Source organism: Pteropus alecto, unplaced genomic scaffold (genome assembly GCF_000325575.1).
Source record: "Pteropus alecto unplaced genomic scaffold, ASM32557v1 scaffold104, whole genome shotgun sequence".
Classification (NCBI taxonomy): Eukaryota; Metazoa; Chordata; class Mammalia; order Chiroptera; family Pteropodidae; genus Pteropus; species Pteropus alecto.
In genome coordinates this window covers 5,101,187-5,118,194 of record NW_006436664.1, presented here as the reverse complement: position 1 = coordinate 5,118,194, position 17,008 = coordinate 5,101,187, and the positions used below count along the sequence as shown (strand labels likewise).

The window sequence follows — 17,008 nt, the reverse complement described above, 5'->3', positions numbered from 1 at the left end:
TACACATCTTTTCTAAAATCTGGGGAGAGGGGAGAGAAACTTTTCTTTCAAGCAAAACACTGTCATGCAACTCTAATTGTATAATCTGTTCTTCTGGCTTACTTAAACACAAAAATAATGATTAGTGCTGAAAGAGCACTTAAAGATAACATAATGCATCCTATTTTACAACTGACCAGAGATTATGTGGTTTGACAAATTTAATTGGCTGGTTACTAGCAGAACCAGGGTTAGCATCCATTCAACTTCCTTCTGTTTTTCTTTGAACAGCAGAAACATAGAAAGTACCTCCTAAAGGGGCACTGTATGCTGTGGTTGAGTGCAGGCTCTGATGTCAGATTACCTAAATTCAAACCTAACTCTGCCACTTATTAGCTTTGTGACCTTGGCCAAGTAATCTGAATACTCTATGTCTAAGTTTCCTCATCTACAAAATGGAAGGCATAATCGTATTTACTTCATAGAGTTGTTATAAGGATTAAACGAATTAATGTACTTAAAGCATATAAAAAGAGTGACCAGAAATCTAAGCTGTTGTTACTGTTTAGCGCATGCTTTGCTAGCTGTTGATGTAACAGAGATTAACAGAGGTTGGGATTTTACCCACAGCTGTTTATTTTGGTATGGAATTTAAGAAACCAAACCAAGCCAAACCAAACCAAAACCACACTTGAGATAATGTACACAAATCTGGTTATTTTACATAGAGATCTAAATTTTCAGTTTCTCTTGAAAATTGAAAGGTCAGACATCTCGGCCAGAATTCTAATTTAGTAACCATTGGCTGGAGCTAAAAGCAGCAGCTGCCCGCTTTGGTCCACATCACTCAAGTCATGTATGTTTATGTACTCACACCCTTCCAGTTTCCATCTTTTAACTTTGCCTGACTACTGCATGCCTTTGAAATTGCATCCCAGACTAAGATGATGCCTGCTCTCAAGGAACTGACAATCCAGTAGGTGAGATGTGTCTGCTAAATAATTCACAATACAGTGTAATAGAAATAAGTTGGGATGTACAAAGTACTGCAGTAGACTGAAAGAACACGAGTATGTACTGAATAGTGGAAGTGCTGCTGGTGATGTATGTTGTTAAGAAAGTGCCTTGAAAAAGAAAAGGAGTGGAAGAGGGTTGAAGAGAGAATAGGATGTGCAAAGACATTGAGATGGGAAAATTTGTGTGCTTAGCAACTGAGGAGTTGTTTTGAAGAATATAGAAAGCAGGGGAGACTAGGCTGATACTAGATAATAAAGGCCCCTTAGTTTGGATTTTACCCTGTAGGAAGTGGATAGCCCTTGAAATGTTTTCTGTCACTAAATTCTAAGTCTAACTTTAATTCAGTTGTGCCTGGATACCCTTACCACCTTCCATCAAATGTCTTTGGACTTCGTGTTTGGGAAGGAAATGCTGTACAGTCTACAATATTCAATGAAATATCTTTCAATAGCAAATTGCCACCTCGAGATGAAGCCCTATCTTTTTAATGGATAAAATAGTTTTTAGATTTGTCTTCATTGAAGTTTTGTCATCTGTATGATTTTTATATTTATTACGTCTTCCTTGTGTATCATCCCTCTCACTGAGAAACATAACATTTCATTAAGTTAATATGTATTTTTCATTTAAATGTTATTCTGGTGGCATCTACCGGCGGCACCTTCTGGCGGCACTTGGCATATATGCAAAAAATACTAGGTGAAATGCCAAGATAAAACTTCCTTTTATATTATCGATTGCAAAAATTTCAAGAACAATGTAGAGATTTTTGTGTAACATAGAAAGTGCAAGTTGTCGTCTCTAGTTACTAATTCAACATAATAGTTTATTTGTGGTAATAAAGGTGCCTAGGTAACAGAGACGTTTCTCCACTTCCCGCAAGCTCAAAGGGGAAAAACAGGCAAAAGACTTTCATATCTGACAGTAACATCTTGGATAGCCAGGGAGCTCAATCACTTGGCGGGAAAAGAATAAATACAGACTAAATTCGCACAATCTTTTTCTGTTTAGTTTATAAACTGTGGTCGAGTCTGTCAGCCTTCGTGCTTTGTGGGACTTGAAGTCCAGAGGCAAGAAGTGATCCGGACTGTTGAAGCTTGGAAGCCGGCAGCCCCTGCAGGTCTGAGCGGTAAAGACTACAACTCCCGACAGACACCGCAAGGCCCCGCGGTGATTACGGGCAACCAACCATACCAGAGCTGGGCAAGCCCCGCCCCCTGGCTGGGAGGGCTACTTCCACCAATGGCAGAGCTCCCAGTGCAGAGCCTGCGGGTTAGGTTGTGAGGCTCCGGCCAGAGGCGGGGAGGAGCGGAGGGGTTCAGAACGAGCTCGGCCGCAGGGTGGGTCTGGGCGTCCCGCGCGCCCTTCGTTGAAGCGGCGGTGGCCGGGCTGGGCGCCGGCAGTGGAAAGCGACGGCGCGGCTGGAAAATGCCAGTCCATTCCCGAGGGGATAAGAAGGAGACAAACCATCACGATGAGATGGAGGTGGACTACGCCGAAAACGAGGGGAGCAGCTCCGAGGACGAGGACACAGAGAGCTCTTCCGTCTCCGAGGATGGAGATAGTTCAGGTGCGCAATCCAGCGGGGCTCGGACCCTGAGTCCTAGCGCTGGGCTCGCGACAGGCCGCTCTCCGCACGCCGGGCAGCTGCGTCCTGCTGGGAAAGCGGGGCGGGGAGAGAGAGAAGGGGCGGAGACTGGCTCCCGGCCCTCGGCTGCACCCGGACGGTCGCGGGGCGCTGCTTGGCCCCAGGCAGGTCCGGATTGGCGGGGCGGGACGGACGCGGGCCTGGGCTTGCCCAGCTCCGGGACGCTGCGCAGTCCTGCCGGTGGTCGGACCCGCCTTTGGGACCTCTGGGCGGTGCCCAGGGCTATCTACCAGAGTGGAGATTGCCCCCCAGCTTGTCCGGGAAGACCCTGGAAATAGCTTATCTCCCCACAGACCTCTTTCCTTGTTTTTCACCTTTGCAACCCTTGCTTCTCAACAGGGGTAGGGTGCCTGGGCAGAGTTTAGATTTGTACCGCATTTTTCCTGGCTTAGAATTTATTAACCTCAGCTTCCAAGTCGGCCCTGTTAATCAGCGCTTTGCCTCAGTCAATGCTCTTGCCGGGGCTGACTTGAGAACTGTCCTGTTTACAGCATCTGTGAAGTTTTTGAGAAGAATCTAAGATCAGAGATGATTTTGGATCTTCATATGCTAATACATTGGCTTAGTTTTGGCAGCTTTGAAATTCTCCAGATCTTTTCTTCCCGCAATCTTTTCTAACTTTGGGCTGTACAAGTGGTGGGTTTTGTTGTTGTTGTTTATTTTTACTCCTGAGGAAGGCCTGGGGTTGGGGAGGGGAAGCAGATTAATACTACAAATCAATTTTGCAAACTTTTAGGAATGATTTTTTAAAAAAAGAAATGGAATTTGCGATTACCTGGATTATTTTCTTTCTGTCCTTATGATGAGGATGAGACTTTTTCTTGGCTTGATTTTGGCCGTGTAAAGCAAGGATTGATACCAGTTTGATGACAGTCTGTTATCACCCTGACTCCCTCCCTCTTTTTAGGTTTCCCTTTGAATGCAAATCTGTATAGAAGTATGTAATTTCAATCAATAAATTAGCCATCCAAAAATAAGTATTTATGAGTGACTTCCTTGTGCAACACTGGGCACTAATTGTGTGAGGTATATATAAATAGTTATGATCTGATTGCAATTAAAGAGCTATCATAAGTCATCACTTGATTAAATTGCCAAAGGACTGCTTATCTATAAACAATGCTGTAGGAATTCAAAGGCAGAGGTAATCTTTTCAAAATAGGATAGTCAGCAAAGGCTAGTTGAAGAAGATGGGATTACTTTCATTATTTTGAAGAATAGGTAGAATTTGAATTGGAGTGGTAATGGTTAAGTGTTTCTATAAGGGGAGGAATGTAAGAAAAAGTGCAAAGGCCAGAGCTTAAGCTTATTCAAAAGAATGAGAAAACTAATTTGGTTGGGAGAAGGATTTGAGCTAGAAAATGAAAAGGAAGGTATAGATGCGAAATATTTTTTAAAAAGCACAAAACAGGATTGACGAATGCAAGTGTAGGAGTGAAGGTAAGAGGAAAAACCCAAATACAAGGAAACTGGTGGTAGGATGAACAAAAATAGAAAAAGATTTGAGATAAAGATGGAAAATACAGTGTTTCAGACATGTTTTTGAGGTGGTTGGTGGTGGTATATTTGAGTTAGAGTGCCTAAGTGACAGGTGGAAACATGGCATTGGAACCTGCCTTGGTTGAGAGGCATAATTTGGAAGTCTGGCAAGCCATGAAAGGCGAGATTTCAAAAGTGAGGTATACGGAGGAAGAACATTTAGACTCTATGTGAATACATTTTCTAGCTCTGGAAAATATCTTCAGCGGTTTTTTTTTTTTTTTTGATGGGAGCTAGAATATCACAAAATGACATCTATTTGTTAAAATTCTGTCTGATTTTCCTGTTTACTCTTGTGACTTTTCACTGGTTTTTATTTTATCCTTGAAAATCATGAACAACTTAATTTGTGAAGAATTTAATAATTGAACTATAAGTTAAATTTTTAAGTGCAAAGAAATTTTAAAAATAAAATTTACAGTTCTACTTCTTGTAAAAGCGTCTTGGCACTGACATTTGGTAAAAGTGCTCCAACCTTGGTACTGAGCAGGTTCTAAGGCTACCGGAAAAAACTCTTCCATCCAGAGATGTTGGAGAGTGAATCATCCTGAGGGACCAAGTTTTAAATGGCCAAGGAGTAAGCTATTAAGAGCCAGATATAATTTAAATCCGTTTTAGAAAAGTTAAAAAAAAAAGAATCACACTTCCTTATGAAAATAATGGAACTTTATTTAACTCTTTCTTGTAGTTTGACCTTTATTTGATGGGCATCAAGATGCAGATCATTTTATTCTTCAGCTATTTTGATGTAAAAATAGAAGATATGGAATATAGGGCAGACCTGGTTATTAACAGTTGCCTTCATAAAATTTACTTGTTTTTCTCTTCATTTTCCTCTTTCTCCCTGACTGACAGTAATTTGGGGAGAGGGAACAATGGGAGTGTAAGAGTAGGAGATAAGATATCTTGTAGTAAACATAGGAGATTAGTTTTCTTTTTTATATGACTGGCAAATCAGCCATGTGAGCAGTTCTGAAAAAAGAATTCCAAAAGTGTTTTTGAGCAATATTAGCCTTTAAAGGACATAATCATTTTGGTGCTTAAATTCTGGTGAGTTAGAAAAGAAACTAAAATATTAATTACAGTCATAGCTTAATGTCAGCCCTTTAAAATGACTTAAATATGAATAAAAGTAAGAATGTCTAGAGACTGCTATAGTTTTTTTCTTAAAATTATTTAAATTAGTTTCAAGAATACAATATATTGGTTAGACATCTATATAGTTCATAAAATGATCCCCCCAATTGCTCCCCCCCTCCTCTGGCCCTCCACCTAGCCATCATATTAATGCTAACTGCATTCCTTCTGCCCTGCTCCCCATCCCTGCGACCATCCATCAGCTGCTAATTTGTACTTCTTTAACCATTCACCCCATTTTCCCAGCCCCTCAACCCCCACCTCTGTTTATCACCAAATTGTCCAGTATATTTGTGAGTCTGTTTTGATTAGTCTGTTCTTTTTGTTCCTTAGATTCCACATATGAGTGAAATCATGTGGTATTTATCTTTCTCTGTCCGACTTATTTCATTGAGCATAATAACCTCTAGGTCCATCCATGTCGTTGCAAATGGTAGAATTTCATTTTTTTTAATGTCTGAGTAATATTACATTGTAGATATGAACCATAATTTCTTTATCCAATCATCTGTTGATGGGCATTTAGGTTGCTTCCATATCTTGGCAATTGTAAATTGTGCTGCCATGAATATTGGAGTGCATAGATCTTTACGAATTATTGTTTCGTTTTTCTTTGGATAAATATCCAGAAGTGTAATTGCTGGGTCAAAAGGTATATCCATTTTTAATTTTTTGAGAAACCGCCATACTGTTTTTCATAGTGGCTATACCAATTTGCAATCCCACCAACAATGTATGAGGGTTCCCTTTTCTCTACATCCTTGCCAACACTTGTTTTTTGATTTATTGATGATAGCCATTCTGACAGGTATGAGGTGATATCTCATTGTGCTTTCTATTTGCATTTCTCTGATGGTTATCGACTTTGAGCATCTTTTCATATGTCTATGAGCCATCTGTATTTCCTCTTTTGAGAAGTATCTGTTCGGGTCTTCTGCCCATTTTTTAATTGGATTGTTTGTATTTTTGTTGAGTTGTGTAAGTTCTTTATATATTTTGGATATTAACCCCTTATCAGGTGTGTCATTAGTGAATATCTTCTCCCAAATAGTCGATTGTCTTTTTGTCTTGTTGATGGTTTCCTTTGCTGTACAAAAACTTTTTAGTTTGATGTAGTCTCATTTGTTTATTTTTTCTTTTGTTTCCCTTGCCCAAGGAGATATATCTAGTAAGAAATTCCTGTTAGTAATATCAGAGAGTTTATTACCTATGTTTTCTCTAGAAGTTTTATGGTTTTGGGTCTTACGTGTAAGTCTCTAATCCATTTTGAGTCTGTTCTTGTACGTAGTGTAAGAAGGTGATCTAGATTCTTTTTTTTTTTTTTTGCATGTATCTGTCAAATTTTTCCAACACCATTTATTGAAGAGACTGTCTTTACCCCATTGTATATTCTAATCTCTTTTGTCATATATTAAGTGAGTGTATATTTATTTTAAGTGAGCATAAGTGAGCATAGATTTATTCTTGTGTGCTTTATTCTATTCCATTTATCAATATATCTGTTTTTATGCCAGTACCATGCTGTTTTGATTACTGTAGCCTTGTAGTATAGTTTGATATCAGGTAGTGTGATACCTCCAACTTTGTTCTTCTTTCTCAGGATTGCCGTGGCTATTTGGGTTTTTTTATGGCTCCATGTACATTTTAGGATTATTTGTTCTAGCTCTCTGAAAAATGCCATTGGTATTTTATAGGGATTGCACTGAATCTATAGATTGCTTTGGGTAGTATGGCCATTTTAACAATGTTGATTCTTCCTACCCATGAACAGGGTATATGCTTCCATTTATTTGTATCTTCTTCAATGTCTTTTTTCAATGACATAATTTTCTGAAAACAGGTCTTTTACCTTCTTGGTTAATTTGATTCCTAGGTATTTTATAGTTTTTGACTCAATTGTAAATGGGATTGTTTTCTTAATTTCTCTTTCTGAAAGTTCACCATTGGTATATAAAAATGCCACTGACTTCTGAATATTTATTTTGTAACCTGCTACTTTACTGGATTCATTGATCAGTTCTAACAGGTTTTTGGTGGACTCTTTAGGGTTCTCTATATATAATATCATGTCATCGGCAAATAATGAGAGTTTTACTTCTTCCTTTCCAATTCAGATACCTTTTATTTCTCTTTCTTGTCTTATTGCTGTGGCTAAGATTTCCAATACAGTGTTGAAGAGGAGTGCTGAAATGGGCATCCTTGTCTTGTTCTTGATCATAAGGAAGATGCCTTTAGCCTTTCTCCATTGAGTATGATGTTAGCTGTAGGCTTGTCATATATGGCTTTTATTATGTTGGGATGTGTTCCCTCTATTCCCACTTTGCTGAGAGTTTTTGTCATAAATGGATGCTAGATTTTGTCGAATGCTTTTTCTGCATCTATTGATATGCTCATATGGTTTTTATCTTTTGATTTGTTAATGTGGTGTATCACATTAATTGATTTGCGGATATTGTACCAACCTTGTGTCCCAGGAATAAATCCAACTTGATCATGTTGTATGATATTTTTAATGTAGTGCTGAATTTGGTTTGCTAATATTTTGTTGAGGATTTTTGCATGAATGTTCATAAGAGATGTCAGCCTATAGTTTTCTTTTTTTGTAATGTCTTTGTCTGGTTTTGGAATCAAGGAAATGGTGGCCTCATAAAAGGAGTAAGCCTTTCTTCTTGAATTTTTTGGAATAGTTTGAGAAGAATAGGTGATAAGACTGCTATAGTTTTAACTCTCATCTGTATTTTAGGTTAAAATCTAGAATGAAAATTATTTTGGATAAATGTTAATTTCTTTAAGGCTCAATATAGGCCTTGCATATCTAACTTCATATTACAAGTTTTTTCTTCTTTTTTTTTACCGTTTGAGTTAACATTCAGATATATTGGAACATAAAACTAATTTTGTCTTTGTTATTTGTCTTTTTATTAACAGAAATGGATGATGAAGACTGTGAAAGAAGAAGAATGGAATGTTTAGATGAAATGTCCAATCTTGAAAAACAGTTTACCGATCTCAAGGATCAGTAAGTAGTGACTTTAGAAGGTCATTGTCACTGAATCTCAATGATGTCACATGTATACTAGCACAAGAGAAATTATATTTACTCCGAACTGTTTTTTTTTTTTTTTTCGGAGTGTGTTTCATGAGATCGACGTACCTGAAAGAGATTTCAACTTTTTGCTTGCTGAAGACTTCATTAACTAAACTGAGGGTTTTGAGGCAGGTTTTTTGGGGAAAGTATAATAAGATTTCTATGTGGATGTTGTTAATTAAAATGTTTTCCCTGGAATATTGCACCCTCGAGTCTTATCTGTTTCATTCATTCCTTTGCTAAATAATTGGATAAAGATAGCATTTTTAAAATTTGAGAATAAGAGAAAATATGTTAGTTTTTCTTCTTGCAGCAACTCTGTAAGGTTGGAAGATAGTCTAATTTCCATTTTACCTGTGAAAAAATTGATGTTCAGAGAAGTTAAGTAATTTGCCCATAGTTCATCAGAAAGTGATAAATTAAGCAAGGCTTTCTGCCACCAAGTGCTGTCATGTTCCTTCCACAAAGACACATTACTTTGGAGGAAAGATAGGATTGAATAGGCAATATGTAAAATTCTTAGCCATTTGCTTGGCACCTAGTTGGTGCTTGTTAGATAGTTTTCCCCCTTCTTTATAATGCCAGAACTCTTCTGTAAAGTTCGTAACACGAGAATGGGCCACACTTATTTATGAGAACAGAATAGATTCAGATTAAAAACACCTTAAAGGTGAACTTTCTCTTTGAAACTTGCTGGCAAGGTCATGGGGCATAGCTGTATATCAGGAATTGTAAATGAAAAAAACTTCTGAAAATACAGATACCTTATTTTTTTCAGAAGCTGGCTCTTTAGTTTGTGATTTCTTCACAGTTTTGCTGCTTATTCTTTTTCTCCTACTTCTTCCCTAGAGAGGCCCAAAGAAGAGATGAAAACCCATTTAACATCTGGAATTGGCAGACTAAAATGGGACAAATTTGTTTACTGTATGAATCGTGCTGTTTATGCCGTTTTTGGTCTTAACTTTCATTTGTCTTGGAGATGAATATATAGACAATGTTCCATGCTAGTGCAACAAAATAAAATAAGCAATCCAAAATAATCCAAAGTTTACAATTTTGGCTATAAAAACATGGTATCTTTTTTTATTCTAAAGATTTTCATTATTAATTTTAAATTAAAGTGGGTTTGGATCCCTCAAAGAATTCATTATTTAGGAAACATGAAGAGTTCATTCAGGATCATTATGGAAAAGAGGAAGCAAAATTGTATTTTTGTATTTTAGCACAAGTAATTCATGAATGAATAAATAATTATACAATTAATTAAGATATACCTGTTGGCTTTTAAACTTTATTTTATGGTTATCCAAAAAATGAAAATTACTGTAAAGCTCTACTATAATATATTACATGGGAAAACTTTGCAACCATTCAAGTCGTTAAGCCTAATCTTACTCATCTTGGGGCTGGCAGTTGCCTTGATTTTTGCTTTCTCATGGCTCAATATGACCATCAGCCAATTACCCCACCAGCTTCATTCATCTCTGAAAGTATTAAAATTAGGCCCTTTACTAGAATTAGTATCTAGAAATATGTTATAAAAAAAAATTAATCTTTGCATCTGGTTTATAATTATCTTATTTTTTTGTCTTGCCCTAATTCTCATGTTTGTTATTTTTATCCTGTTATACTGTATATCTCTGTAAGAGATCTTAAATCCTCTTTAGAAGAGGTGGGAAATATACTAATATAAAAATAATAATGACAGTAATAATATAATATAATTATCTTGCTTCTCCTGTTCTATCACCGCAAGGCTTAGTAACTCCTTTCATAAGGCAGAAAATTTACCATTTGCAGTTTGTATAGGGGTGGAAGGTGAGTTCTTCTACTTCCTTAAAAAGAGAAGTGGAAATTATATCATCCAAGTTTCCATTTATTTCACTATTCAATATACAACAAACATTAACTGAGCACCTACTCTGTGAATAGTATTATGGATACTGCTGAGAGACTCATGATCTTTACCTTTAATGAGTTTATATTTGAATTCCAAGGTTGTAGGAATTATACCAGTTTTGGGGAATCTATTCTTTTAAAAGGGTAGTTAATTGACTATTGTTAATTCGCATATCCTCTTCATTCAAGATGCTGTTCACCTATTCGGGATACCTTATCGATGTTTTGTGTAAGTTTGATGTTTTCAGGTGCAGTCATCCTTTTATCACATTTTTAGCATTTTACCTAAAGTTATACAGTAAGTTCTCACTTAACAGTGTTAATAGGTGCTTCAACTTTAAGTGAAACAACGTATAATGAAACCAATTTTACCATAGGCTAATTGACATAAACAAGAGTTAACTTCCTATGGCATCTCATCGACATTGTAATAAAATGACATTGAACGAAACTGTCATTTGAGGACCTGCTGTATTTGTAATTTCAAAAAACTATATCATGTACTTTTCTGACTTTACACATTTCTTTATCATTGTATTTTGAGTTTTATAAAAATTTAACCCAGACATGATAATGTACTGTTTTGGCAGTTAACTCAGATAATTTTTTCCCTTTCTGTTTTTTTTTTTTTAAAGAATATTTATTTTATTAACATAAAAACTTGCTTTATTCCTTCAGAATCATCATATAGATCTTTGTGCTAATTATAACGGTCAGTTGTAGACAACATTGATTGTCTTCATTTTATTGCTTTATATTTTCAAGAGGAAAAAGCAGAAATTTGTATGAAAGCCAGGTACTAATTAAGCCAACTGCTAATTAACTAACCTACAAGCTTAATCATTGGTTTCTGTTGTAAGTTACTACATGCCATTCATGTGACATATTATGACATATTCTTCATCTATGATAAAAGCAGTAAATGGCAAAAAAAAAAAAAAGAATTTACAAAATGATCTTAAATTGTTAATCGCTTTGAAAATTTTAGGATATCCTTAAAATCCTGCAAAATCAGAATTAGAAGTACCTTTCATAAAGACTGATGATATAAACATTTTCCTATTAAAAAGAATTCTATCCTGCAGAATTATTGCCAAAAGTAAATATTGAGTTGTCTCACGTACCCTTTCTTTGATAATCAAGCTAAACATTGGTATGATAGCTGGCAAATTAGGGTATTTGTTTGTGGACTCAGAAATATGGCAACAGGGATCCCCTATCCCATTTTTCATTCCCCATCCATCCAACAACTCATTTTGCTATAGCATTTTCAGTTGCAGTCCAGGTGAATCGCATATGCCAGATCACAAGTGATACAGTTTTTCTATTTTCTGTAGTAGTTCTATTGGTTTTATCTCCATGACTCTACTTCTTCTTTGTTCTTTTTAAAAATCAACTAGGCTAAATATTGTAGTACTCACTTGTTTTCAGGAATGGTGGAGAGAAGCCAGGGAATTATTTATTTTGACGACTAGTAATTGTTCAAAATGATTTTTTGTTTCTTTTAAATTCAGTGCTTAAATGACCTTTTCTTTTAGAATCAGTCTATTGTTCTGCAGTTAAAATAAAAAATCTAGAGTACCAAAAAGTAGTTACTTCAGTTTTGTTTTTGTATTGTGAGTTAACTATTAATATGTGATATATCTAAAAAAAGATAGAAAAATATTTATTTTGTAATTATGTACGTGAAGTCAGATAATGTAATTTTAAACTTGAGAGCCAAGCAAAAATACATTTGGTAGGTTTTAGAATATGAATGATTTTAGGAAGAGAATGTATGGAAATGGTAAATTGTTAGCCTTGGTTGGGCTTTTAAAATTAATATTTTAATTTTTGCTTTGTTAAGACTTTATAAAGAACGATTAAGTCAGGTGGATGCAAAACTACAAGAAGTCATAGCTGGAAAAGCACCAGAATATTTGGAACCACTGGCAACTTTACAAGAAAATATGCAAATTCGTACAAAGGTAGCAGGTAGGAAAGTGAAACATCTTTTTTATATAGTAGAATATGAACTCTTCAATAGGTTTCAAAGGTGTTTGTCAAGTGAGTTGTTAATGGAATTACACACATATTTAGACTGACCAGAGTGTTTCACTTTCAGTCGGCCCACAGTTACTTATTAAATGCCTCTTGCTTTTCTTTGCTGCTGTGGGATCAAAAAAAAAGTCCTCAAATTACTCACAGTGTTGTTGAGAGGTTACTTCCACAAGTGAAATGATTAGAAACCATGATATTTCCATTAAGAGATAGTGTTACTATCAATTTAATTTCGTATTAGGTAAATTAAGGTTCAATTTAAGTATCCTAAGTATTTTTCATCTGTAAGAGTGATAAGGATTTTATTTATTTATAAAAATATTTAAAAGTGTTTGATCAAGATATATAGAACAGGGAATTAGCCTTCAACCAGATAACTTAATGATAATTTTTAATTTTGATAAGATCGTTTACTCATTTGTGGCTATGAATAAATGTACTTACATTCATATGGTTAAATTTCAGTCTTCTGTTCGTAACTGGAATCTAGCTTCAGACTTGGATCTTAGCATTCGTAACAAGGGATATGTTTATTTAAAGATCACTTAACAGTTTTTCATAGTCAAACTAAAAACTGAATTTTAATTAATGGAGATGCTGATTGTTTTTGGGGGGGGCGGGGAGGCACTAATTGATCCTCATGTGCTTGTTGATAGGCATTGTTGATAAATAGTTTCTTTTGTAATAAACCCACCTTAATCCAAATTTTATTCTTGAGTGCTTAATAGTAAGTGTATATGATGTGATACTTAACCTGCTGTTTTTGCATATTGGTTTAACACACCCTTAAAAGTAAACATGTCCATAATTTTCTTTGACATTCTGAAAGAACTAAGTGAGACTTACTGGATGTTTAGGAAATATTACATGAATCAGTTGCTCATTTTTCTACTCTGTGGCCTTTCTTTAGTTTTTGATTATATAAAAAGTAGGATGTGTGCATGTGTTGCTAATGGCGTTGTTCCAGATATCTGTCCCTTGCCTTTAACATATGAGAAAGAATTACATTTCTAGGGCCAACTGTGACACAGAGTTTAGTATATACGTCTAGAGCTCTTTGCCATTTTTTTGGTGGCATATTTGCATGGCCTGTTGCCTTAATACTTCTAAGTTAAACTCTCTTGAGCATCCATCCTCTAGCCCTGTCAGGAGCACTCAGACATAGATTTTGTTATATACATTTGTTTCTCTTGGAAGCTTTGGACTTCGAAAATAAATAACAGTTTAAAAATAGTGGTTTTTTGATGGCTATGGTATCCACTTGTTACTTCGAGTGTATATAATTAATGAAACCAGAGTTTATTGACTCTTTCCATTGTGAGTCCTCAAATTATTTTTCTTAGGAAAAGAGTTATTTTTATTTCAATTATTATCTATGAAATATTTAGGATTATTCTTTTGAAAAATGGGATAAGCACTAAAATTTACAGTATAGTTTCTTTCTAGCTCTTAAAGTCAGTTTTCTAATCTTCTTTGATACATACTTTATTTTTAGATTTTAAAGATAAAATTAGAATCACTTGTCAATTTCTTCTTGATTCATCTTATAAAACACAGGACAATTCCTGTAGGGAAGTGATGATGAAACTCCTTATTGCTAACATAATCAGAATAATTGTGTTTGGTTGCAGGAATCTATAGAGAGCTCTGCTTAGAATCTGTAAAGAACAAATATGAATGTGAAATTCAAGCTTCTCGTCAGCATTGTGAGGTACTGTTATTTTGCTTAACTTTTAAGCTAATTTCATCTCTTTAGGACTTTTGAGTGCAGAAGTTAAAAAAGTGAATAAAATAAGTAAAACGAAAATTAAATAAATAGTACTTTAGTTCATTACTTGTATGATTTTTTAAAAAATACAGTTGCACTGGAAGCTGTATTGGAAATAGGACACAAAGAAAGGACCATAGAACTGAGATAATTTTAGAAGTTTTGCAGCTGTTCCCTTAAAAAGACTTTGTAATGATTGTCATCTGGCATCAATGAAAATATTAGTATAATTGGTATAATATGCAAATTAAGACTCAAATATGCATATCTGTAGTATAGTTAGAATGTTGGACTATATTATGAATTTCTGACTCTCTACATCTATTTCCAAATCTTGGGGTAGAATTCCCTATTTACATGAAAAAATAGATTTACTTTTCTATATGTTCTTTTTATTTTGAATAGGATTTAAAAAACATATTGTTAATTTTGCAGATAACTTCATAAAACTTAGACAATACTAGTGGAAATAAGAGGGCAAGTTCTATAATGATTCTTATACCGTATCTTAAAAATCATGAAAATACTAAGAGTAAATAGGTATAAAAATGGTAGAGCTTCTTGTTTCATTTTTTTAATTACACCTGAAATGAAACAGTTTTTTGATGTTTACTGGCTGCTTAGATTTTCTTTCCTAAGAAGTATCTATTTATCTTTTCCTTTTATATTGGGTTGTTAGTCTTTCCCTCATTGATTGTGGAGATTCTTCATATATTCTGGATATTAATGCCTCGCTGGTTATATGTTATGGAGATATTTTTACCCAAACAGTCTTTTTATCATCACGCCTTGTTTACTCTTTGAAGATTTGATGAACAGAAGTTTTACATTCTAATGTAGTTGAATTTATCACCTTTCCTTTATGATTTGTGCTTTTTGTATCTTCGCAACTCTGAGACAAAAGGATGTATTTTCCTTTAAAAGTTGGAATTTAATATACCTTAATGATATTAAAAATTTATAGATGGAAAAAAAGTCAAAATTTTGCTTTTTGACATTTAGATTGCTAAACTACCTTTAATTACTTTTTATGTGTAATATAAAGTTTTTTGCATATAGGTAGGTAATTTCAACACTCTTACATACTCCATTGTTTTCTCACTAATTAGCAATTGTAACTCTTTTTTTTTTTTTTTTTAATCAGATTTCCATATTTTTGTTGGCTGGTTTCTTTTTTTTTTTTTTTTAATCAGATTTCCATATATATGTTGGCTGGTTTCTAGCTTTTTTCTTTTGTTCTTTTGGTCTGTTTGGCTATTTCTGCACCGGTATCACAATATCTCTTTTACAGCTTTTAGTCTAGGAAGCCTTGATAACTAAATAACATGATAATTTTATCTTGTTCTTTTTTTTCTCACAGTTGTTATTGTTAAAATTTTTTTTGTTTGGTAATATCTTTTTAAAAATTACTTTTTATGTTGTCATATAGAAAAATAATCTTGTGTATTGATGTTATATACAACCTTATTTACCTCTCTCCTTAATTCTAATAATTTGATTACAGGTCCTTAGATTTTCCATGTAGATAAATGTTGTTTGTGAATAATGGCAGTTTGTTTCTTCCACTCTGATCTTCCTTTTATTTGTTTTACTTGTCCTGCTGGCACTAATAGGACCTTCAGTATAGCATGAGATGGAAGCAGTGAAAGCAGATTGTCATGATGTTCTTGATTTTAAGGGAATGCTTCTAACAGTTTTCCAATAAGTATGATATCTAGTGTTGGGTTTTAGTAAATATTCTTTTTATCAAGTTAAGGAAATTTACTTTTATTTCTTGTTTTCTAAGAATTTTTACCATGAATAGTTGTTAGATTTTATTAAATGCCTTGTCTGTATCTATAGAATTAGTCATGGCTTTTTGATTTTAATACATTGACATGGTGACTTACATTATTAATAGATTTTCTAATGTTAAACCATCCTTGGATTCGTGGAATGATTTTTTTTTGTATGTATTACCAGATTCAGTTTTCTCACGTTCTGCGTCAGAGCTTCATTCTTATGTTTATAAGTGAGTTTTACCTTTTATTTCTCATTTCAAGATTTATAAAATGAGTTAGGAATAGTCCATATTTTTCTCTTGCATAGAAGTATATATTTAAAATTGCAATCATCAGTTCCGTCAGTGCTTTAATAGATCTTGATTTTATAATATATATTTTTTAACAGCCTCATACTCATAGAAAAAATTGCAAGAAAGCACAAAGAACTTTTTCGGTGAACATGAAAATGAGTTGACAACATGATGCGTCACCACTCCTGAATACTGTAATGTATACTTCAGTCAAATGAGGGACGTTTTCTTAAATAACTACACTACAATCATCAAAATCAGGAAATGTACATTGATATATTACTATCTTCTAATCGTCAGACTCCATTTAAATTATGCAGTTGTCCCAGTAGCACCCTTCATAGCAAAGAGCCATGATTAGTTATTTTGTAGAATGTTCCTCAGTTTCGAATTGGTCTGCTATTTTTTCATGGTTAGAGTCAGATTTTGCATCTTTGATAGGAATATCACAGTGATATGGTGAATTCTATCAGGCAGCTCACAATTTTGAATGTACCAATATTGGTGATGTGCATTTTGATCACTTGTTTTAGTGGTGTCTTCTAGGTTTCTCTGAACTTACTTTTTTTCTCGTGCTTTCTGAACCTAGGAGTTTGTTTTCTATTAATTCTGGAAATTTCTCAGCTATTTCCAGTATTGCCTCTCACTCATTTTCTTTACTTCCTTCTTCTGGAACTCTAATTAGTTGTATGTAAGTCTCATTCTATCTTCCATATCACTTAATACTTAATTCATATTTTTTATTCAGTACATCGTTTTCTGAAGTTCTTCAGAGTCTAATTATGCTGTGTTTTTATTTTTTCCAAACTTCACAGCTTA

The 17,008-nt window shown here is 34.4% G+C and overlaps 1 protein-coding gene across 3 annotated transcripts in view; it reads left to right on the top strand.

Moving 5' to 3' along the window:
• The first annotated feature begins 2,192 nt into the window (after positions 1-2,192).
• Positions 2,193-17,008, top strand: part of BRMS1L (breast cancer metastasis-suppressor 1 like) — a 28,084-nt gene continuing 13,268 nt past the window's right edge. Inside the window, exons 1-5 of one of the 3 annotated variants that reach the window (XM_025047937.1) lie at positions 2,427-2,566; positions 8,249-8,339; positions 10,497-10,536; positions 12,154-12,281; positions 13,979-14,058. In XM_025047937.1, the coding sequence (XP_024903705.1) occupies positions 8,294-8,339; positions 10,497-10,536; positions 12,154-12,281; positions 13,979-14,058 (294 nt within the window). In that variant the 5' untranslated portion in view covers positions 2,427-2,566; positions 8,249-8,293. Of the gene's footprint in view, positions 2,567-8,248; positions 8,340-10,496; positions 10,537-12,153; positions 12,282-13,978; positions 14,059-17,008 lie in introns of all 3 variants that reach the window. The other 2 variants (XM_015590614.2, XM_006913470.3) reach the window with 2 other exon arrangements.